A 24,918-nucleotide genomic window follows, 5' to 3' on the forward strand; every position below is an offset into this window, starting at 1 on the left:
GGTGGTCTCTATGGGTAGCCAGTGGTCTGCAGCTCAGTACAAGATGCTGAAATGTGAAGCAACCACACAGACAGGAGCAGATTGCACTGTGAGGTCACAGCCTGCGATGCTTAAGTGTTACATGACCCTCAATGCTCGTCATCTCCGTCCAACAATTACTTTTTTCATATTCCAGGAAATAAACCAGATGAGTCATATGAATTGTGATGTACTGACACAATATCAAGCACACATGTTTATCAGCATGCCCCAAAAGCCTTAAGACAACACCTGACTAATTACAATGTAAGTATTACCTAACCGATGAGATACATACAACATAGGGAAAAGTTCAAGATTATCAAATAAGGGGGCAATGCTGCACTACAAAGACAAAACGCAGAAACTCAATATTATGTTAGGACCCAGACCTTACTGTTTAAGATCTGTTTTGCTATATAAAAATAGTATGCCATAGAAGCATGTAAATTCTGTAAAAAAAAAAAAACTTGCATTAACCACAAGATCGAGCTGGGATGAGGGCTCGACCGGGTCTAGTCACAGGGCGAAAGGTTTCAATGAGCACAGACAAGTCCACAAACAGAGACAGAGTCATGAGCTGTTAACAAGTCAGAAGACATTTTATTTTGAGTCAGTGTTTAAAATTAAGAATCACAGATTCTTTTTACTAATATTAAAATATCCAATGTTTAACATATTTATATTAATATGCAATGAACTGAATACAAAACCAAAAGTTACCAAAACAGAGATGAAATAAACTTTTCTAAATGTAAGGAAAAGGAAAAGACTACTACTAGACTTGCGGGAGCACCGCAATAAATAAAACCGACAGGGGAAGCACAAGGACATGCGTAAGAGTGCATGCAAGGTCAAAAGCAATAATAGCTCAACACAATATCTCAGCACCAAGCTGACAATCTCCATCTCATTTGTGGACTTTAGAAGCTGTTGTTGCACTTACTACAGTCTCTGCTAAGGAAAGCCCACAGTGCTACATGAAGTTAAAGCTAGTAGGTGAGATAGCCATGGCTAGCCTTATTGTAGCAAAAGCTAAAACCTTCTCACTGATTCTGCTATCTGTAAATGAAAAATAGTAATTTTGTTGAACTGAGGTCTTGGTAAATCAGTTCATTATAAGAATCATTGTTCCACATAAAAAAAATCCAGCCAAACCCCTGCTAAAGGGAACTAACGCTATCTTCGCCGATCTCAGCAGCTACCATTTTTAATTTTATTACAACTGTTCTACAAGCTATGTAGTTTACCAGCCAGCCTGAAAGCTTTAAACCCTCTCCTCTTAATGTCACTGCTTGTGTAGTACTGCTTTGCCTTTGTAGGGCAGAATAAAAACTGGAATTAAAAAAAAAAAATAAACGGTTTAAAACGTGCTTGGGCTCTTATTTGCCCGATCCTCGTCGATGAGGCATTCAACTCTTCTGCCAGCTACTAGCCTGCAGCAGATTTACTGAAACAATAGACACCTTCATCTACAACGTGTTGTTTACTGCTCCTCTGACGCTTTCTTATTTTCTACTGATTTTTGAGCTATAATATGCATGTAAAATCTGATGAGGACACATCAAATACTGTATCTCAGGTTAACTTTGTCATTAGATGACAGGAAATCCTGGATTTGTATACTATGATGCCTTAATCTTCTTATGTGGAACTCAATGCCAGATATTCATTGCTAAACAGTACTGGCAAATTTATGAATATTCATCCAACAGCATATTTGGTTTTAGCCATAAGCTAGGATTTGTATGTAATTAGATACTTCCCTAAAGACAGAAAGAAAGAAATTATACCCTTGGGTTCTCAGACAAGCTGACTGATCATTGGCAACAGTGTGAAGAGTGTTGTGCCCACTGTCTACATTTCTGACTGCTGTTTGTGGCCTGATGCCCTCAGACAGCACGCAGTGGACATGACATGCCTGACAGAACACGATGCCTGCAGCTGAAACAGATCTGCGTTGACAGACAGACAGGTTACTGTACCCTTAGCAAGACTGGCATTCCCGGGACTCTGTGGCCCAGAGTCTCAAGCATGAGCAGACACACGTACAAACACACACACATACAGATAGTGTGCCAAATTCCACAGAGCTGTAAAGGCAATCAGGGACAGATGAGAAAGCCAACTAAGTGGTGGTAAACTGTATGCCAGGGGACTGGAAGCCATAACAAGTTGCCACAACAACACTCTGAAAAGTTTGTGTGCTTCATGAGAAAAGAACAGTTCAACATTTTGGGAAATATGCTTCTTCCTCTTCTATTCTTGCTGAGAGTTAGATGAGAAGATCGATACCACTCTCACATCTGTACCCTAAAAATGAAGCTACAGCCAGCGGCCAGTTAGCTCAGCTTTGCATAGAGACTTGGAGAAACAGCTAGTCTCGCTCTGTCCACACGTGACAAAATCCACCTACCAGCATCTCTTGAGCTCACTAATTAACACGTTATATCCCATTTACCTAATTCATCTGACAACTAAAGAGTAAAAATAGCAAGTTGTGCTTTTACTTGGGAGTTACATGCCCGACTATTTCTTCTCCAGGTGCAGTGACTTCCTATACTCGTGTCGTCACCGTGAGGTTGGCAGGGAACCAGCTTAGTGAGCTTAGTGGGTGCTGGTAAGCTGGTTAGTTTTTTGTTTCCTTTGGACAGAACCAGGCTTAGTGTTACCTCCTTTGCAGTCTTTATGGTAAGTTGAGCTAACCATCATTTGGCTGCAGCTTCATAGTTAACGAATCAGATGAGAGCCGTTTTGATATCCTCATTTAACTTTTGGCAAGAAAGTGAATAAGCGTATTTCCCAAAACTACTTCTTTAATCTGGGTTTCAGTTTCTTTTGTTTCAGAATCTCTTAGCTGCCTCTTTAATGCAAAAACAAGGCTGTGAAGGGCATCTCGCTGGTGTCTGGTAAATTCCTGCCCTCTCTTTGAACACATGTGACAAGTAGCGCTTTGACTCTCAGGCCAAATATCACTGATCAAACAGCTATGTTTGGTGTCAGCCGAAGTGGGACAACTAGGTTACTCATAGGGGGGCACTGACCTGCTCCAAGTATGTTTAGCTAGGAAAACCAACACATGTACTGTGCATACTGTGGGCCTATTTTGCACTTGTAAAGTCATATTATATGCAGTGTGTTCATGCATATAAACTGCAGAGTAAAAAACCGGTAGCTGCCTTAAAAAAGGCCTGGAGGCGTAAAACAGTGTCAATGAGCATGCAGCATCCAGCCCATCATTGCATTCAAACAAAAGATCTCAACTAAAACACTGTCATTAGCTGCTGCCTCAACCCCTTATTTGTCTTCCCACACAGAAAAGTCCCCGTAAGATCTGTTGAGCAAACAACTGACAGATGCTATTTAAGCTTGTGCAGTCCCTAAAAATACATTTGCGCTCCGGGCAGTGATTTAGCAACTCTGCTGACGGGAGCTTTGAGCGAGCGATCCCAGTGAACATGTCCATCAACAAGAGCAACAGCATTTGTAACATGAGGACGCGCTTTAGCTATGCACCACCAGTCACAGTGAATGTAAACTATTCATGTCTCGAAGCATTATCTACTGCTCACTCCGGCGTTGTGGGGTGTCTGTGGTTCTCTTAGGGTGCCGGGTATGGTCAAAGTTCAACAAGAGGCTCCCGAAATCTTTGCTCTTTCAAAGAAACTGGACTTTTCATGATGAATGGCATAAGCAGGTAGGCTTTGAATTTCAAGGAGCTATTTTACAAGGGGCGATCATTTAACCCTGAGGTAGAAAGGAAATGATTTCAACCCCCACCTCGGTCTTCAGTTAAAGATTTTTTTCCCTCTCCTGGGGGAAACATTTGCTTCCCTGTGCTCAGTGTGTTAATAGAGATTACACTAAATTCAAGCCTGCATGTCAGGCATCAATTCAGGTAGCTCATACCATGCATACCTGTACTATTGTGTGGCTCAGCCCTTTGAGCTTGGCTGAGGACAGATGAAATTTTCTCAGAACATTGTTATTATGGTGGCCCTGGACAGCTTCAAAAGCGACAAGAAAGTCCTAATGCCCTACCACTGTGGGCTAAGCTTCAAAGAACTTAATGTCACTTACTTTAATGAAGGTATTGGATCAAAAGGAAGAGGAGTCGCCGACCCTAGCCATCAATAATACTGTAATACAAAATTCCTCTCTCACTGAAGTGGAAAATGTTATGGTCCTTATTGAATCAGAGATGTATAATTTTTATCTAAATATAAAGGAATCCCCACAAAGTAGGTTTCTTGTTACAGTGTGTTAGTTGAGTTCATTAACTGTACTACAAAAGAGAAACACATCAGCCCGGCATTCAACCTTTCTTTGGACCCACATTTAGGAGGTGTTCATGTCCAAAGATAGATTGCAGACCTTCATTAAATTGCACGAAAAATACGATTCTCACAAAAAAACAGAGGGAACAGCTATTTTCATTGGAGCCAGAAAGGAATGACATGGGTCTCATCAAGGTAAATCAGAAACAACAGCAGATTTCAATCATATGCCAGCAAAGGCCAAGAGAGTTTCATTCCATCCAGTTGATCTCAGTTCATAAGCAGTCAAAGCTTGATTCAGATAAAACTCTTCTCGACCTTAAATGGCACATGGTTGGCAGCGTTGAGCGCCTAACTTGAAAGACTAATGCATTTCATACTTGTGACTAAATCTAAAGCTGTGAAAAGGAAGTGAAATCCTCAACTGGTGCACAGACGACAGCACATGGTCCACATTGTAATGTGGTACATGTGATGTAACAAGTGGGGCACAAGGAAGAGAACTGGGCCTTTATGGTTTTGTTTTACCTTCAGGATAATTCAGTTCTGCAAGTATTTAACACAGCAGCATTGGAATCCAAAGTTTAGCTCATCTTTTTGTTTGATTACATGCTTGATAGCTTGATATGAGAATGAAATCTACGTTGACACATTATTGGATATTTACAGGGATTTGCAAGTCTGTATGGTAAATATGCAGAGGTTGTGCTAAGATAAGCTAACCTAACCAAAGCTGCCTCCAACTATATTATATATTTACAGTTGTTATTGTAATTTGTACCAAATTACAATAAAATAATCAAAAAGTTGTCCCTCACCTGAGACCTGATTGCCCCCAAAATTGGACAAAAACACACCTGAGCTCAGATAAAACACTGACAACATCAGATCATCGTAAAAATGGGACCATAGTTTAAAAGAACCTGCGGTTAGAGTTGACTTTTCAGTATGTGGGCTTGAGTTGAGAATTAGTGTTCCTTTCACTGCTTGGCAAAGTGCTACCGACAATTAGTTTCAAGCCTTATTGGAATGCTTTTTTCTTTCTTTATGAATATGACGACGAGGTTGGCCACTGAGTTATGTGTGCATGTCTTGTTTATATGGCCTCCATCATCATGCACAAACAGAAACCCTCCAAGCATCACCTACCCCGCATAGTGTGCGCACCATGCAGCCTATCAGAGCGCACCGGCCCGGGAGAGTGTTTCTTTAAGAATGTAAGGTGGGTGAGCCCCTTTTCCTGACGCACGCCTGGTAAGCAAACATAAATTTAGCAGCAACGTGTTTGCTGGGGGAACAAAATATCTGGAAGTGACCGTGAAGTGTCATGTCGTCTCCGGCAGTTCTAGGCTGACTTTTACCTCCCCCCCCCCTCCTCTCTCTGTGTAAACTGGAGCCGCGGTGCAGGGCGGAGAGGAGTGACTGGGACAGACGGACAGAGAGCGGCAATCACAGTCGACTCTATACTATTTGAAACTACATTGCGTTTATCAGCGTCAGAGATGACAGGGGGCTTCATGTGGACGACTGGGCTGGTTCTTCTCGCAGTCTGTGTGAAGGTAAGCTGCAGTGGTTTCTTCAGATTAATACAAAAGTTTGATCCAGAGAGGAAGGCGCGTCACTTCAGTTTGAGACAGATGCCTTTGTGAAGTTAATGCACCACGAAACCGCTATTAATTACCTAAATACCTGTGGCTCATTATCTTTTTTTACTTTTACACAATGTGTGTGTGTGTGTATATATATATATATATATATATATACTGCTTTCAATTTATATTTCATATTGTATATTATTTATTCTAATCTAATCCTGCAGATTTATACACTGCTGCACATTGGATAAGATGAGAAACAGTGTGGTATTGTCTGCCAGCCTGAAATGATAAAATATCTAATATCTTGTTATAAAGTATCAACTACAAGCAATTAAAACAGGAAACTGAGAATATGCCAGGCAGTTTGAATGTACTCAACTATAATATGTGATAAAATGTGCAGTACCTAAAGTGTGTTATGTAATTAATATATACTACAATCTTTTAAAGTTGAGTCACACCTTCCTTTCACCTTGCAATGTCAGACCTATAATGGAGAGAGAATGGGTCATCCTCCATAAGGTCGACGCTTATCAGTCCTGCATTGAACAAACTTCTAAAATCTGTACACTCAACTCACACTAATCACTGCTGGAATACTTTTACGTGTTATCTCCTAAAGGTCTGTCGTGCACATGCGTCACTCGTGCAGGCCAAGTTGTGTAAAAGCTGACACATGCGGCAAAATAACGGCACAGCAAGAGCTGAGCAAGAGAGTTTGAAGTGGAAAACAAAGCAGTTGTTTGGCCTGCAGACGGATTTTAGGTCTCAAACAGAGGGGTGGGATGTCACTGTCTGCATGTGTAAATGACCACGACAGGTGCTAATAGCACTTCAAGGTGATTTGGGCTTTAGACACCCTGGCTGCCATGTAGCCCATCTGAGCACGTCCACGCTGTAATCAGTGAATGTCTGTGACAGGGAAGCGCTCGAGGCTTTGCAACTCTTTCCAGGCCACTGTCCAGTGCTGGCCTGATTATGTTACAGTTTAAATACTGGGAAGAAAATCATGAAATAGCACATTAATGGACTCAGCATCAGTGTGAAGCTGCTTACATAAGACCTTTTGATTATGTTTTCATGATTCTCTAAAGAACATCATTATTTGACAGTAAACTAGTCCAAAACTGTATGTTTAAGATGTTCGGAGCATGCTATTGGTACTCCAGTGTGTGTGTCATTGTCATTTCATTAACAGCAATGTGTCATTATAAATGGTTTTACTCAACGCCTTGAGCTGTTCAGTTCAGTGTCTAGAATGTTTGAAGTGATCTGCCCTCACACCGACTTCTATGCTACAACAAGTAGCGGTGGTTTGATTGTTTTGAGACTCTGTCACATAGCGAGACTGAATAGTGACTCGGTAGGTTTTTTGTCTCAACTGGCCATGACAAGCTTTCCCATCTGTGCAAGGAGTGGCTGTGTAGCATGAGTCAGCACTGGACATTTATCTGTTCACACACACACCAGAATGACCCAGTGCTTTGCTTCAGAGACCAGGGATCAACAAGTGCTGCCTCCCGGGGTCTCTGCTATGCCCTGTCTTTTCATCCTCACTCTTAGGTCAGAGTCTCTGCATTTCTATTTAACTCAAGAATGGGACTCTATATTTGTGTATATGGCAGTTGGAAGTTGTGTGATTTGTGTGTGTGTGGGCCAAATGGCCTGTGGCTCCAACCCTAAATGGAATAGACCTTCCTTTGTGGGTGACATAATGACATACCTCGAGTGATTCTTGGAGGGTCTTGTTGCTCTCACTCCAGAAACATTCCCCCCCACACACACTTTGCTGTATGGGGATTTAAAGGTGGTTGTGTGCGCAGGAGGCTGTGCCCGAGCAGTTCGCTGAGCACCAAGGTTAGTGCCCGTAAATAATGATTTTTCACCTGCCAGGCTGTCGGGACAAAGCAAGTCCTTTTTGCAGCACTTGCCTCTGTGCTTCTTGTTGCTGTAGCGCTTAGTATTTATAATATTTTAACACTAATATTTAGTGTTAAAAATCTTAACTATGTGTTTGTAGAAAAGTATTTTGCCAGCAATTTCTCCCCTGGCACAGACTCCAGTACCCAACTTGATATGTTTAAGCTATCGTGAACAAACCACGTGGCAACCCTGTAGTGCTTTTTAAATTGCTGTTAATACAATGTAGCTCAGTCAGTTCCCTGTGTACAGTTTCACTGTATTCTGCCCATGCAAAGTTTCAAAATGTTTTCCCAACAAAAAACAAATTCACACATTTTTGGAAATTCTTGCAATTTTACAATAGCTAACTTGCATTTACGCTAACGTACACTAGTTTCGCAATAAAGGCCTACCACTGTCGCGTTATAAAGCATTTGTTGAGAAGCACAAGCAGGACGTCCATAAGCATAGGAGGTAGATCAGTGATATTTGGTCAGTCTGCTTAATAGGGTAAGTCTACTTACAGGGACATTGAAAGATGGAGATAAAATCTGAATACATCAGGTGAAATCTTTTTAATATCATCATTGAAAATGAACAGTCTGTCTATTGAAGTGGATGAAATTACTCTCTTTTTGGTAGTTATTGGTAAACTGTGTGGTTCATGGTTTTTGACGTGATGGATTTAAGTCAGCTGCCAGACTTCCAGCGGCCACACTCACTTCATTACATGCCTTTCTTATAATTACTCAGCTGGAATTCAAAAGGAAATCAGCCACAAAAGCAACAGGTTTTGATGTTTATTCAAGGAAATGTTCCCTCTTAGTCTTAATGCAGCAAGGGGAGTGTATTGAAATCCTCAGGATGGGGAAGCCTTGGAGTCTAATGGCAGGATTAAGTGGGGTCACGGTGTGCAAATGGTCCCAAGTGATCATACGTCAACAACAACATCTCTTGTTCTCTGAAACACGCTCCTCAGCTTGATTGCTTTTATCATAAAGACCAGAAACTATCCAATTAGCTTTCATGCGTGCCTTTGTTGTGGATGCAAGTGGAATGGGAAGTTAATTAATTTTGAGAGGGATTGGTCCCACTTAAGGAGTAAAGGAAAGGGCTTCAGAGAACATCTGGCCAGTGATGGATGGATGGAGCAAGTTTTTGGAGTGCGTTAACAAAACCGAGTGTTTTCAGTTACGCTGCGAAAGCCTTCATACTCATCTCATTGTTCCCATCTGGGCTTAATCTGTGGAGTGAGACTGAGGATTGCTTGGTGTGGAAGTGCATGTGTGCAATGTTACTCTCAATCCAAGGCCAAAATTCACTGGTACTCATGTTTGCATAAATTACCAAGGTACCCGCGAAATGTTTCACTTTTCATGCAGTGCTCTCAGAGTTCCTGGCACAGTAGTAATGTTTCCTGTGTGTCCTACTCAGGTGTACCGGGATGCTGCTTTTCCAATACTGGAAATCAAGAGAGCAGGCATTCATCCCCAGAGCTGCGCCAAAAGAAAGTAGCTTCACACCATTCTCAGTAGGCCAATGAAGGAAAAGTCCTGCAGAACAGAACAAGACATGGCAGCTTCTATTGGATCTTGAAAAGAAAGTTCATTTTAAACAGCATTTGCAATAAACCAGTAGCTAGGCTTAGGCATAGCACTCCTCTCCTCATCTCCTTTCTTTATTGAAAATACGGAAAAATCCTTCAGTTCAAAGAAGCCATTGTAGACATACAAAATCCCCAATCAGAGATTTCACAAATGTGGCACGGTCTGGGAATGATATATTAAATCAGACCTGGCCAGCAGTTCTGTGGTGATGAGCTTGTCTCTGGAATTGTATTTCATAAAATAGACTGATTCCCCTTTTTTGACAATCATAGTGATAACAGACCCTTTTTCCGTGTGAAGCAGCAGATAAACGAAACCCGACTTGCCTTTAACTCATATAACCTATTATTTAGTTAAATTAATGGTTTGAGATCTTGGGAAATACGCTTATTTGCCTTCTTTGCGAAGAGTTAGATGAGAAGATTGATACCACTCTCATGTTGTCAAGATTGGAAACCGAGGGAAACTTTTTTTAACAAGATAGAATATGTTAATTACTGAGCTTTACCGATACACAGATATACCTTTGGACAGAGCCAGGCTAGCTGTTTCCCTCTGCTTCTGGTGTTTATGCTCAGCTAAGCCAACGCTCCCTGGCTCTAGCTTCATCTTTAGCGTACAGACATGACATGACAGTGGTATCGATCTTCTCATCGAATTCTCGGCAAGAAAGCGAAACAGGGTATTTCCCAAAACAGTTTCTTTAACATCAGGACTCAATTAACAACCCAGGCCATGTGAATATTGAAAAAATGTGGAATGGTGAATATGGCTTTTGCCGTTTCCCCTTCAAAATCTTGTGGAACTCGATAGTGTTGTTTGCCTTTCAATCACTTGATGCCAAGTTCTAATAACATGCTGTGACTGACTGCCCAAAGCAGCCTGTGTCAGTAAATGGCATAACTTGCTGGAGTCATGTTGCAGTTTTATGCAGGAGTGTATGCAAGAGGGTGTTGTTCAGACTACAATATCATAAAGCATTGTGAGTTTTTGTGGTTTCATGTGGCTCTCAGGAAATGGTCTTATTGTGCCACACACTGCAAAACTCTGATTTTATATCAGGCTGCTGTCACGCATTGATAAAGATCTGCCAGCAGATGGCAACATTTCAGCAGAGGGACTTTTTGTGTCCAGTTCAGCAGTGATGGCCTCTGTAACTCCCACGCCCATCACAGATCTATTGTGATTTTGCAGGTGGCTGCCCTCTATCCCCTCTCTGTTTCCTCTGGAGGCCCTTGTGAATGTATTTGTTCCTTCTTCGTGAGGTTTATTTGTCATTGCCGAGCTTGAAAGCCGAGCCTCTGGCATCCTGTTCCTCTGATGAAACATCTTGGGCTCCATCTGCAGCGAGCCCACGTCCCCTCCATCAGCGTGATTGAGCGTTGTTGTTTTATCCTGTTGTGTGTTCCTGGACGCCAGCTCAAACCTCATTTGCAGCAGCCGGGGCCCTCCGTGCATCATCTGGCCTGCACATTTTTCACACACCGCCAATCTCAAAAGCCCCAGAACCTTGCATTTGAGCTGCTCTGCCTTTTGGCTTAAGCACGTGCGACTAGTTCTGTCTGTTCTGTTCTGCCCCGGCCTTGACCTCAGATCCGTCCGAGGGTGGGATTGCAGCGGGAGTGCCGGGGAGTGGTGCTAACGAGAGGGGAGAAGGAGCACTCAGGCCCCTCTTGTGACGTGTAATTAGAGGGGAGGGCAGGTAGGAACTGTGTGTGTGTGTGTGTGTGTGTGTGTGTGTGTGAGTGAGTGTTGAAACACAACTGGGGAGGATTGTCAGGAAAGAGGAAGAAGCATGGACACCACAAAGGGAAGGAAAGAGAAAAGATAGAAGGAAGGAGGATAATAGAGGCAAAAAGGTCAGGAATGGTAGAGAGAAAGAAGAACAGGACAAAGGAAAGCATGTGCAGATGAGGAATGTGCAAGACAATGATTATGCTTTAGCCCTGTAGTTTAGGAGTCAAGTTAGTGGACTAATGGTTAGTTAACATATTTGTCAATGACCAGGGCTAAATAAAATGCAATGAAACATAAAGAAAACCGGATGGAAGTTGAGTGCCACGACAGAAAGGAAGAGTGGAAAATTAATGGAGTGGTACTGATGTGGATTTAGCTGAGAGCGAGAACAGGGGACACAGACACAAGGATGTCTGTAGATTGAGGGGAGGGGGAGAGCAATATTGATGGAGTGAGGGTGGAAGTGTTGCATGAAGCATGCACTGAGAGCAAAAGGCCAAGCATGAGTAATGTAGAACAAAGCCACCAGCATAAAGTTGGTAAGTAAAGCATAAATATTCAACTGTAGCTTCTTGGAGAAAATGAACATCCAGTAATTCCAGATCCGCTGAGTGGTTGACAGGCTTGAAAAACAAATACAAGACCAGTTATTTCTCTCAATGACCTCACTTTTTTGTAAAAGGCTATAAAAGGTGGTTGCCTACGAGTGTGAGAAAGGTTACATGTAAGGATGGACAGCTAAATCCAGTGGAAACATGATTGACTGTGGGTCTGCGGTGCTGGTGTCTGACGGGGTCTCCACGGCTGGCTGCGGTGAATGTTTGCGAGGCTAATGATGCTTCCTGGTGTTCTCACATCTGCTTCCCCCCATGGCCACATGTGCTTTGAGTAAACGCTGGGCCGCCACGACTAAACACTGGAGACCCGTTACAAATGATGTGCTATTAGGATTACTATGCATACGCCCACAGAAGCAGATTGATGAGCATGTAATCATGCATGCTCACAAAGTAGGTGTGTGTCTGGTGTGTGGATCTTGATGTAAATGTGCGTGCTTCAGTGTGCACGTAGACCTTCCCCATTTCCCCACTGTCAAGGGAGTCTGGTGGTTTTGACGAGAGCGATCTAGCGACTCCATCCATCCATCCATCCACCCATCCATCCATCGTCAACCGCTTAGCCTGCGTACAGGGTCGCGGGGTGCTGGAGCCAATCCCAGCTGACCTAGCGACTCCAAAGAAGGTTAAAGCAAGGGCAACTGAACTTGGTTGAAGATACTGGAAGATGTTTTGTCTTTCATCCAAGAGGCTTCTTCAGTTCTAACTATGACCTGAATTACTTCTCAGACATCTTACCAAGATATAGTGACTGTTTCTGGTTAAACAAAAAGATCTTACTCTTTAAAAAAGGTATTTTTCTGTAGGGATCCTTTCCACAATGCTGTCAGACGCTAGTCAGCCATTCAGTGGCAAAAACAAGCACTTTAGTGGACATACATTGATGATGTGCAATTGCCTACAAATACTGGACGAATTAAATGTTGTCCAAGTAGTCCCATAGACACAAAAAATAAGGTTGAAAATACAGAACTTAGCCTTTATAAGTATTTTTGGCTATTTGGTTAAAGCTTTTTCAACCAAGACGATGACGTTCCTCATTTTAAAAGGTAGTATCTCGACTCTATAAGCAGGTCTGAACTAAGCGTGAACTTGACTGTGAACTTGAATTGACCTTTATTTAGTTTTTATGCTCTCAAAAGCCTGTACAATCTTGTTATGTGTATGCTGAGCAATGATTGATGTTTGACCTCTGAAAATAATTACCCCTATGAGAAAAATGCACCTGCTGGTCACTGTTGTTTTCAATCCTTGGCTTGCTGATGGCCTTTGCCTCACCGTGGCGTTGCATTTGAAGTGTGGAATTCAGTCGCAGCATACCTCTGTGCGGTGACATCACCCACGCTGTTGTCCCTTGCTCTGATCTCAATTTCTCAGATGTGACCAGCTTGTTTGAATCCTTGTAGTCTGAATCCTGTCAGCACTGCCCCTCCCTCCCACCTCTTCTGTCCTCCTGTCTCCCTGATGACAGGTATGTAGCTTGAAAAGTATTTGGCAACCCTGACCTGGAAAAGTGCACATTTGACATTGAGCATGTCACTCACCCTTCATTTCCCCCACTCCTCATAATGCTCTTTTTAAATAAGGCCTTTTGTGTTAGCAGTACAGTTTCTTCTCTCATCTCAGCATGATTTGCTTCATAGCTGGAATAGTTGGGATTGTGGTGACCAGGTGGCTTGTGACGCCACCTAGATGATATGACAGATAACTGGATATTCGGCTCAGTATGAAAGATCCTAAAGTATGTTTTCAGATCATTTAAGCTCAATGCTGAGAGACAGATGGGCTGACAGACAGAAAAGACAGACAGGGAGACAGTAAACTAGTTATGAGTAAGGTGCAGGGAAAGTGAGACCAACTATGCAAGTCTTGCTCCATGTTGGCTGTTGTTGTTACAACAAGGTCTCTCAACACACTCTGCATCTAAATCTGGGAGTAGCCTGATGAATGACACCTGTCAAAATGTGATGCCCTAAAGGGCTCGTTGAATAAATAAAGTGTGTATGAACCTAAACCAGTTTGATTTTTTGCGAACAGACTGAACTGGCATCATGAGATGTTCTGGCCAGTTAACAAGAAACAAGTAGCAGCTCTCAGCAAAAAGCAGATTTAACAAACTACTCAGTCCTGCACTAGTCATGATGGCATACTCTCAGCACAGCCTGCAGCACATGTATGCATCCCAGCTGAGTAGACGGTGGTGCGGAGTCAAACGGAGTGTCTTCTCCCTATGTTATGAAATACATTGCGAGAAAGTTAATTAACAATAACCTCATCATTTTCCCTTGTCAATTTAACTCTCTGACAATGTCATGTCACTCATGCTTATCACTTCTGTTTGCTATGTTAGCGAGGAAGCTAGCTAGCGTTTGTCAGTACAGTACGTAGCAGATTAAAAGGTAAGTACAATGCCTTGTTTTGGACCGCTCCCGTTTGCCCTGTTAAAGTTACTGCATTATGCTGTTAATGGAAACTCAACACGTCCTCTGTCCATTTCAGGCCCTCTTGCATTTCAGCGGACTACTACTTTTTTAACAAGGCTTTTTAGTAAAATATTTGCAGGAATGTAGCCTCTCATTATTTAACACTCAAGGCGGCTGAGTCACGTGCAACAGCTAGTGGTAAAATTACTGGTCCTGTATTTGGCTCAATATCAAACTGCCCAACCCTACTTTACACCACCTACATTGTTCCGTCTCTTTACCTGTTAGAGGCCCTCAGATGTTACACTATCCAGTATTTTACAAGTAAAAATGTCAGAAATAAAGACTTATTGAGTATGAGTTCATCTCGCTCAGATCTATTTTGTGATGATTTGAATGGGCTCCGATCCCCAAGTTGGGAGCATCTGGTATAATGTATTCATGTAGTAATAATAATAATAATAATTTGTGACAAATGATTACTTTCATTTGTATTATTAAATTATTTGTTTAATCTATAAAATGTCAAAAAATTACAAAATTTGCTAATCAAAAAGTCATGGAGCCCCACACAACTTCTTGCTAATAGCCCAGAATGTAAATGTACATTTTTAAAACTGAGAAAATTATGAGAAGCTGAAACCAGTGATTGGCTGGCATTTTACTCAAATATTGATTATTATAAAAGGTGTTCGCTGTCCAAAATGGTTTTGAAACATCTATGTTGAATATGTTTGGCTGAGCAGCACAAAGCTGTTCAGGTGTTCAGGTGGCACCACTCAGTGTGTCACACCTCAGGTAAGTAATTATCCCTTTTTGTGTGTTTTCACTCCAGCCATAATTAGTCCCTCGTAGTTTCTTTATCTTAAGTGGTTTCTAAGTAAAGACTGCTCTATTAAATTATCTTGGTCAAAATAAAGTTCCACCCTGAGTGGAAGATCAGTGAAATCAACATTTTTTTTACCCCTGACCTCAAGAAACAACCCCATCTCATTTGAGAAACCTGCTGACATTTGAAGTTGCTGCAGGGAAACATCTCTCTGTTGATCTGTCACGCTCAATATTTCATACAATATTTCCTCCAGGTGCACGCTACATCGTTTTTAACATCACACAACCAAATGGATTTTGATAAAACTTCCGGAAATGATGTCATGAAAATGCAAAACAAGTTGACATAATGCCTGACGTGAACTGCACCATTCATGAAAGGCTTTTACTTAAATGTTGTTTTGTTTATGCAGGAGGAGGATAGAAAGAGGTAGAGGCGCCCTGAAATTTTGACTGACATAGAGAGAAAATTGGGATGTTTTCGCTGATGATCAGTGGCAGGCTGTGTGTGGATGTGTGTGTGTGTGTGTATTAGTACAAAGAGTGAGCAAGAGCCAAAGATATATTGTGTTTCTTCTTAGTGTATCACCACCAGAGTAAGTTGGTGAAAGATGTGTGTGTGTCAGTGTGAGACAAGTGCGTTAGCTGACTTTGACTGGCAGAAGGGCGCAGAAGGAATGTGCCTGGCTGCAGCTCTCTGCGGGACAGGTACAAACCACTCTATCATCGCATGAGAGAGTAATCGTTACGGGCAAATCATTACATGATCAGAGGGAACAAAATCTGAGCCAAATATGCACGGCCCTTGAGAATTTTTTTATTTTTGGGGGGGAGGGGGTGTCAACAACAGAATGATGGAGACAAAGACAGATCGTAATCAGAGAGAAAGAACGTATGATACTCACAGGATAAAGATTTAAAGATGGAATTAGTTTGACAGGAGGTGGGAGGGACACACTCAGTAACTCAGTGTCAAAGTAATGTTATTACTTCTTTGAGTGATGAGTATGGGATACAATCTGGATTTTAGTAATTATACTGTACATTACATTTACATTGCAGATAATACTCTCAGTAATGATCAGTTAGTTTACATTTTAGCAGGGTTAGCTTAGGGTTTGCAGTCTTACCGGGGTTTGATGGCTCAGTTTGGTCTCTGTGTTCAGTGGACAGGCTGGTCTGGTGTGTGCTAGCTTAGCACTGGAGCTAGAGGTGTTGGGAGGTGGTTAGCCTCTACTGAAAGAGAAGAAATATGCCTCCCAGGAACCCCAAAGTTGTCTTATTTACATGTTCCTAGCTGGCTTCCTAACGTTAGCAATTGGTATGCCTGCATTTGTTTGGAGTCCTGGAGAGCTACATGCAGTCATTGGGGCTAACGTTAAGCTAGCTGTAAATACCACCAAAACGAAGGTTAGTGGCTTCTGCTTTTGTTTGTCTTCAATGGCACCTTCAATAAAACTTTATAAAAAGTCTTGAATAACAAAAGTAATGTAACTAATTGGTTGGGTTTAGTAAAATCATGAATTCACTTTGATTATCAAAGGGAAAGGAAAGAAAAGGTCAATACAAGTTAGATTTGCATTGCAGAGTAATGTCATTTGTCTGAAAGCAATATCGTCATCCTTACGGATACCACCAATGTCAAAGATGCAATCTCAATAAAAATTTATTAGCAGAATTGCACTACAAATGTGATGTAAGAGAGAAACAAATGTTTAGTACACCTCCTTACCCAGTGATTAAACATTTAGAATGTGATGACTAATGTCCTGATCTTATCTGATCTGCAATCTTCAGACACTTTGTTAAAGGAGACAAAAAGAGACTAATACTCAGATGAACTTTAGTTATGGCCCATTGATCTGCGTCCCTCAGATTTCCTGCATGTCTATTCACTTTGATAATGGTCAAATGGAAGTAATTTTTTTGCTGTGTTTCTCTTCAGTGACTGTTTAAGTCTAGACAGACATGTGATTCATTGGGCCTATATTACTTTTGCATTTGACTCCTTTGGTGTTTTACTTGAACTACCACAAAGGCTCTGCAGAGAGGAGAAGACAAATAGGCCCATGTATCCTGAAGAGGTGACATAAAACCTTTTTATTAAACAAACTGGATAACTGGAATAAATCTGTAAAAAATTGGCTAGTTTATTTTCCCATAGCGCACAACATGTTAATCAGAAGCCAAATTCACGACAGTTGGTCGATCAATCAGCGCAGCATTTTGTCTGAGCACATTATAGTTCCACCTAAATGTAACTGGCAACGAGCCTTTTTGCATAACAGGTTTGGAATTTATTGCGTTTGCCCAAAGCTAACAAAATGCCAGTCTCTCACCTCATATAGAATGATGCTTACTCGCCCCATGTTAATATACAATATGCGGTTGTAATTGCAGTGGCTTAATCTATGCTGACAACAAATATTTTTCCAGGGGAATATTTTCCTTAAAAGCAGACTGAGCTTGCAGACCGCTAATTTATACAACAGATGTGGAACTGGGTAATGCTAACAAAACATTTAGGTTTACAGACCACTGTGATCCTGAGAGACAGCTACCCAAGTATTGCAGGGTTAGAGCTATTCTTAGAAGTATTTCAGTGACTTAAAAAGTAAATGAATCACTGCATCTATAGCAGAAGTATGAAGTTATTATATGCATGCAGCACCAGCTGTTGAGTAACTGGATCTGCTGCTGTGTGCAGGTGTGTCAGGCAGACACATTGCCTTGAGGTGCAGCGGAGGATGTAGGTTCATGTTCAACAATGTGTGCCAAAACTGTCTCGCTTGTCTCTAACTTAAAAAAAACAACAACTTTTTATCTGTGCATCAATGTGTGTCTGTAATGTGACCGTAGGTGATTCTTGCTCCAACATGCCACCATCGTTTGGTTCACTCTAAAAGTAAATATGCAAGTGTGAGCTTACATGTCTGTCTTTTCATTTTATTGTCTATCTTTTTATCTACTTGACATATTTGATTTATGTCTCCCTTTGTTTGTGCTTATTAAGAAAGCCCAGCAAGCAGCGTAAAGAGAGATATTTACATCATAAATCCCTGTTTCATTTCCTTGTGTTAGTCTTTGTAAACTCATAGCAGCCTAGGCTTAGCTCCACATTGTGGCTTTGCATGCCCACTGTCTGACTCATTTAGCTCCTGCTGAGCCATGCTCCCAGGTCTGGGGGTTCATCCACAGCCGCTCCCTTTTCCTGGCTGTAACCTACTTCAGCTTCCAGGCTTCCTGCTCCTCGCAGATCAAAATCGGAGGGAGAGTAAGTGAGAAAGAGAGACAGATGACCAATACACGCATAAGCCATGGGTGTGCGTGCCTCTTCCTCTGCAGTACATTGCAGAGAGAAGGTGTGGATCAGGGCCACTGAGGGCAAGATGATTTCCTCCACCGCAGTGAGAAAGATAGGCAGAGAAACAGAAATATGGTAGTAGTTTGCCCAGAGGTAGGCACAATCTCATGTCAAGTTTGTTTTTGTCTTCCAAATAGGGTGAGGAGCATTCATGCTTATTTTACAACTAGCCTTCAATCTGTCAAGTGTGTGTTTGTGCAAATATTTTTGCACACTTCAACAAACTTTGCAGCTTAATTTTACAATGTTATCTGATTGGAGTGCATTGAGCTAATTATTGACAAAGTTTCCAACTGTTGAGATAAATTTGGAAGGTTTTCCCCGCTTTTATGTGATGATCCAGAGCAATGGATGGATTGCTTTTCTTTCCGCTGTACTAATCCAGATTGTTGCAGAGGCTTGGCCAATTGGTGCCCAGATTTAACAGTGCACCCACTAATCACGTACACACATGTACAGGACAGCAGGACTCCCATGTAGGTAGGACATTCTGACTGCCAATCAGGGTCTGACATGCCAAAGGTTGTATCAGACAGACTGTTAGATCCAGCTGTAAAAATCAAGGACTTTTACTGTGCATAAGAAGCCAGCTGGGTTCCTGGACCTTACCGAACTTGCATGCCCCAGTTATCTGTATGACGCAAGTGAATCAGGGCAGATCCACCACTTGCGTCTCTTTAATATCAGGCACACCCAGCTGTTGTCATAATGCTGCTGTGTGCACGTCCCTTTGTGCTTCCATCCTCTCTTACTTCATCAGTAACACTTGGTCAGCTGCTCAGTAATTATCTTTCCATTCCTCTCAAAGTAACTCTGGTATCAAGGTTCAGGCAACAAAAATGCAATAAAAAAAACCAAAGTAAAAAAAAACAACTTAAGCACAATGATAAAATCTGAATTCAGTAAAGTGGCTGTGTATAAACCATATATAGCAGCGCACATGGTATAATGCTGTCCTGAAATAATAACAGGTTTCCCAGAGTAATAATAGTTAAAAAATCAGAAACCAGAAAATATCACAGCTTGTGGAGCCAAACTCACTCCTTTTTTTTTTCTTTTTTTTTTTTTTTATCAGATGGAAAACATTTTATTACTCCTAAATTTATTGAGCTCTTGATCCAAGAGAATGTGACCACTGAATATGAGTTTTAAATGAGTTTTCACACCATAAATGGTCTATTAACATCACTGTTGTTGATAGAAATAGTAGAGAGAGTTTGAAAGCCAAATACCCTGCAAAATCGTTTTTAAAATGTACATGAAGCTCAAGTCATGCGTTGATGTTGTGGTTGTGTTTCCGCAGAGGCAAATTGTGTGTCCAGTTATAACCAAGCACAGATGCTAAGGCGGCCTTTTATACATTTTAGGTAGGACTTATTAGGCATATTTGATAGAGAACAAAGGTATTATGAAAGCTAGCTAGATGGCATTTTGGCATGTGATTTTGATAGAAATGCATAGTTTTAGTTGACTTTAAGTAATTTTATTATTACTAATTTTGAGACTAGTTTTAATAAACCATACCACGTTTTTTGTTATAGTTTTCAGTGACGAAATTGACACAGATGATGCGCAACTCTACCTATCCTTCCCGCCAGACGACCCCACCGTCTCGGCACGGATCACAAGAGTCTCTTGGACATGTCTGCATGGATGAAGGCTTGCCACCTTCAACTAAACCTCTCTAAGACTGAACTCTTGGTCATTCCAGCCAAGCAATCTATCCACCATAACATCAAACTACAAATTGTCTCCTCAACCATCACTCCAACCAGGGTGGTGAGAAACTTGGGAGTCATGATTGATGACCAGCTGTCCTTTTCAGACCATGTTGCTGCTGTCTCTCGGTTGTGCCGCTTTGCTCTATACAACATCAGAAAAATCCGGCCCTACCTCACTCAATATGCCTCCCAGCTTCTGGTACAGGCCATGGTTACCTCTCGCATCGACTATTGCAATGCCTTCCTTGTGGGTCTTCCAGCTTGTGTGGTGAAACCCCTACAAATGATTCAGAACGCAGCAGCACATCTGGCTTTTGATCACCCCAAAAGGACTCGTCACTCCATTACTCAGTGACCTCCACTGGCTCCCCATGGCCTCTAGAATCAGATTCAAGTCACTAATGCTTGCGTACAGAGTGACTACTGGGTCTGCACCCATCTACCTAAACTCCATAATAGAAGTTTACGTTCCTTCTCGGCCACTACGCTCCTCCAGCGAATGCCGCCTGGCTCTGCCATCCCTTCACACAAAGCAATCCCAGTCCCGGCTGTTTGCATCTGTGACACCACGATGGTGGAACAAGCTACTACATGCCATCAGAGCAGGGGCGTCCCTCTCTAACTTCAAGATGCTCTTGAAAACTCATCTCTTCCGAGAACAGTTCCTCTTATAACACCTCTAACTCCTAACATCTAACATGCACTTTCTGTGCTCTTCTTCTTCTATCCCCTACAATTATCTTGTATTGATTGCACTTTTTGTTAATTCTAACTTCTTTCCCTAGGTATTTACCCCATTGATGGGATATGTGCCATTAGCGCTTACTAGAATTTACTGCTGCTTTTATTATGTATTGTCAGTTGTAGATCTCGTACTGTATTTTATGCTCTGTTAATGCTTGTATGTTGTTCCTCAAATGTAAGTCGCTTTGGATAAAAGTGTCTGCCAAATGAGTAAATGTGAAATTCCTAATAGCAGATGTGATTGTAATTGTCTCAGAAATGATTAAAGCAAACAGGCCAAAAGAGGAAAGGCAATGAAACACATTCCCCCTCCATCATCACTAGCTGGTAACTCTGCCGTCACTCACGACACACAAGACCGGCCCAGCACATGTCTTCACTTCTCTGTCCTTTCTATGACCCATAATTCCCTTCTTCCTGCCCACCAAACTCTTAAAGATTAACAGAGTGCTCACTACCTGTCCACCTGCTAGAGGCATCACATTTACGGGCACCGGGGTAATCTCTGGGGTCCAGTTGGTTTTCTAATCCTTGGAAACAGAAACAGAGAGCCCGGCCAAAGGCAGGCTGTTCAGTTTCCAAAGGGATCTGTTATTGGAACTGCCATTGTTCAGCTTGGGAGGCCACCTGTATCAATAACAGAATTTACTGTGCCAATTGCAAGTTATTTGGATATCGTGATTTCTTTTTTTTTTTTTTTTTGGCATTACTGAGAGATTTCATTGTCTTTTCTTTTTGGGGAAAAAGTCCAAGTCATAATCAAGGTAAAATAAAGAAAACAAACTCCCCCAAAACAGCTGGCTTGTGTACTGATTTGTGGCACTGAAGGTTTTTGTAGAGGTCGTGCCCTTGTTCAAAAGCACACAGGGGTGTTTGGTAGCGGCAACAGATTGCTATAAAGCTGTACTTGAAGCTTTCATTGCTTTCACCTGACTTCAGATATGCCCTCAGGATCTCTTTGTCACTTGGATATCTGCAGCCAATGCGAAACCCACAGAATGCGAAGCCATCTCCGTTACACATGCCAACAACAGTGGAAGGGCTGCTTGGACCACATTTTGAAGGTTTTGGTTGCAGAAGCAATTTTGGAGCTATCAGATTGAAACTCAAGATGCCAGAGCAAGTCAATTCTGTCAGGAATTTCTAAGAGGGGTGTGTGCCTTTTTGAAAGTCACTTTCTTAATGTAAGAAAAAAAGAAACCTTTTCATGGCTGGAGAATCTCTATCACAATGGAGTTGAGGGTGCCACCATTAGGTTTTAGCGTCTCAAATGTCTCCAGTATTTAAAGTAATATGTCTTTAACTCTGAGGTTGTCTGTAACAAAGCTTTTCAGGTATTTAGGCGGACTGAATGTCTTTGATAAGAAGCATGGTATTATATTTCCATAAGTAGATGAGTCGCTATGTTGGAGTGTAATACTATTCCGTTCATTTTAGAGGTATTGTTATCTATTCTGCTCCAAAACTCAATGGACCCTCTGATTTTTAGTTTTTAGGGTCTGGTAGCTACATCTCCCTGATGCACATTCATACTGTACTATATTAACTTGAGATTTGGCTTGGGACTTCAGAAAGTATCAGAGGCTAAACAAAATGATTTATGTGATATCCTCCCATCTTTGTGTACGTTAGCACTGTAAGTCAAGCATGATATATCTCTCCAAAACGCTATAATACTGCAGGATGCAGAGAGAGCACGGCATGTGCAGATGCACCGCACACTCATGTCATACCTGTTCCTCCTGACAATAAACATTGGTTCGGTTCCTCGGCTTGTTTAGATTTTTACTGCAGCCGAGAGACGGCTTCCAACCTCTTGGATGCTCTTAGGTTTCATGCCACCAGAGGTTTGCTCTTCCTTACATTTATACACAAACTGAAAATCATAGCCAGTGTGTTTTAAGAGACAGATCTCTCATCTCATAAGGTGAAACGTACCTGCCTTAGCGAGCTAGCATGTCAGATTTGTGCTTTTGACAGTGGAGCTATTAGTCGCTTTTTGGGGGAAGGCATCAATACTGACACTACTCACACTACAGTTAAAAAGAAATGCACCTGTAATGTTGTTAATTCATTTGATGGCAACAGAGTGTAGTGTTTGCACATGAATTTACTGATACCCACTCTTCATGTCAGTCAGTTGCATGCCTATGCTCTCTCCTATCATACATTGTTAAATGGTGCTGAATGAATGAAACTTAAGAACATGCTGTGATAATAATTTAAAAATATATTTTTACATATAATTAGGATGCCAGAACAGCACAAGAGCCAGGTTAGTCTGCCCCAGAGTTGGGATGGGGGGAAAAAAATAAGAATGTCTTCCTATAGCTGAAATTGTGTTTCGTCAGATCTGTGTGTTCTTTATTTTTTATTTTTTTTGACCCGCTTGTTTCTGAAAAGGGAAGGACAGGGAGAGGGAGGCGTCCAGTGATTCTTCAGCAGGCTTGTTCTGTAGCTGTGCCCGGCAGTGCCAAACCCTGCTCCCTGCTGAGATGACCCTGGGCACATGCTCCAGCTGTGCAAACACGGCCGCATTGCTGAGCACACACTGACGTTCAGGCTGAGCCAAATCCAATTATTTGCCTTGCCTTGAGTTTTGTTTCATTTCAGTAGCGCATATTCAGCCACCTTCCCCAGTACATGTGAGCTGCGCTGCCAGGCTGAACAAGGCTGACAAACGTACCACTGTGGCTCCTCTTTCTTCTATATTTCCCTCGTGTGAACATTCCCCTGCTTGTCAGCTTAATTTCTCTGCCTTTTGCTCATTTTTCATCCCAAAATGCTGGCGTGACAGTAGGTATCCAGTTTGTTTGAAGGAGAACCACCAAAATCAACACGAGGGGGATGAGAGCCACTCGATCGTCAGCCAGTCGACATAGACAGCGTGCAAAAAAAAATGTTTTTTGTCAGGAGGGTCCAGCCCATGTGAACATGAGCACCCAGCCAGAAATGTTACCTCCAATGACCTGTGGTGCTTCAGGTCATGCTACTCCTTAAAGGATAAGTCCACTTTATTACAACTTGGATCTTATTTTTGTTACGTTGTACTCAAGTTAATTTCTCAGATCTGGGAACAAAGCGAAATTCCAATACAGCAGAAAACACAAGAAATCAGACGATCGGACAAAATCGGACACTTTTAAACGAACCTCGCGGTTAGTCAAATATGTTTTGAAGATGCGCAGTTTTCCACTCTAAATGGCTCACAAGCTGAATTTACAAGCCTGAAAGCTGCAACTCCTCTCAACGGACAGTCATTAAATGTAAGATCAGTTGGGTCTACCTATGTCTCACTATGTGTAGCTGATGTTCATTGGATTTGTTTACCAGTGTCTGCTGACAAAAGCCTGCTCCCTGCCTTGCTCTAGGAGTACAAAGGCAGTTGAAGAAAAGTATGGACTATCACATTGCTTGACAAGTGGAGGGGCTGCTCATGCTGCAGACTTGAGCTGACATTTTAATGGCTGCAACCTTGATTCTCAGTCTAACTCGGTCTCTTGTTCTCCTCAAGTGTTGAGTAGAGAAAATTACTGCAAGTATCTGATTCCACACTCACAAAGACGCACAAAGTTCATTAAATAGTCGGTGTCCTCCATGTGTCCTGTACCAGAAGATGTTTAAAAATCACATTGCAGTGAAGCTACAAACTACTTTTAAGGTCTAAGCTGAGTACACACAACACCTAATTCAAGGATGCTGAATAATTCTCCCCACATATTTGGTAACTGTCACTCTGACTGCACCGCTGTTGGAACAAGTTAAGTGTTATCTTAACTGACAATGGTTTGTTTGGGAAAGAATTTCTTCAATAGTTTTGGGTGAGATCAGTCCAGCAACACCCTGACAACTGAATCTTTCCATTTCCGATGAACCGCCGTGACCTCACAATATATTTAAACTCACCGTGGTAGACGGCAGGAGAAGCTACTTTTGGCTCTGCTGTTGCTTTGGAGCTAAATGATTTTCCTGAGATAACAGGGCGCTTGTTGGCTGGGCCCACAGGGAGCCCTAATACAAAAACAAACATATTAAATGCTGTCTCTCACTGCTGACGGGCCTATATGGGAATGACCTGC

At 41.9% G+C, this 24,918-nt stretch overlaps 1 protein-coding gene across 3 annotated transcripts in view; it reads left to right on the forward strand.

The window, feature by feature from the left end:
- Nucleotides 1–5,570: 5,570 nt before the first annotated feature.
- Nucleotides 5,571–24,918, forward strand: part of LOC119912975 (ADAMTS-like protein 1) — a 96,415-nt gene continuing 77,067 nt past the window's right edge. For 2 of the 3 annotated variants that reach the window (XM_038732263.1, XM_038732264.1), the window contains exon 1: nucleotides 5,574–5,854. In XM_038732263.1, coding sequence (XP_038588191.1) covers nucleotides 5,798–5,854 — 57 coding nt within the window. In that variant the 5' untranslated portion in view covers nucleotides 5,574–5,797. Of the gene's footprint in view, nucleotides 5,855–24,918 lie in introns of all 3 variants that reach the window. The other variant, XM_038732266.1, reaches the window with a different exon arrangement.

The sequence above is a fragment of the Micropterus salmoides genome, unplaced genomic scaffold, assembly GCF_014851395.1.
Source record: "Micropterus salmoides isolate LMB-PRFRI ecotype aquatic unplaced genomic scaffold, ASM1485139v1 Ms_hic_scaffold_2, whole genome shotgun sequence".
Lineage (NCBI taxonomy): Eukaryota > Metazoa > Chordata > Actinopteri > Centrarchiformes > Centrarchidae > Micropterus > Micropterus salmoides.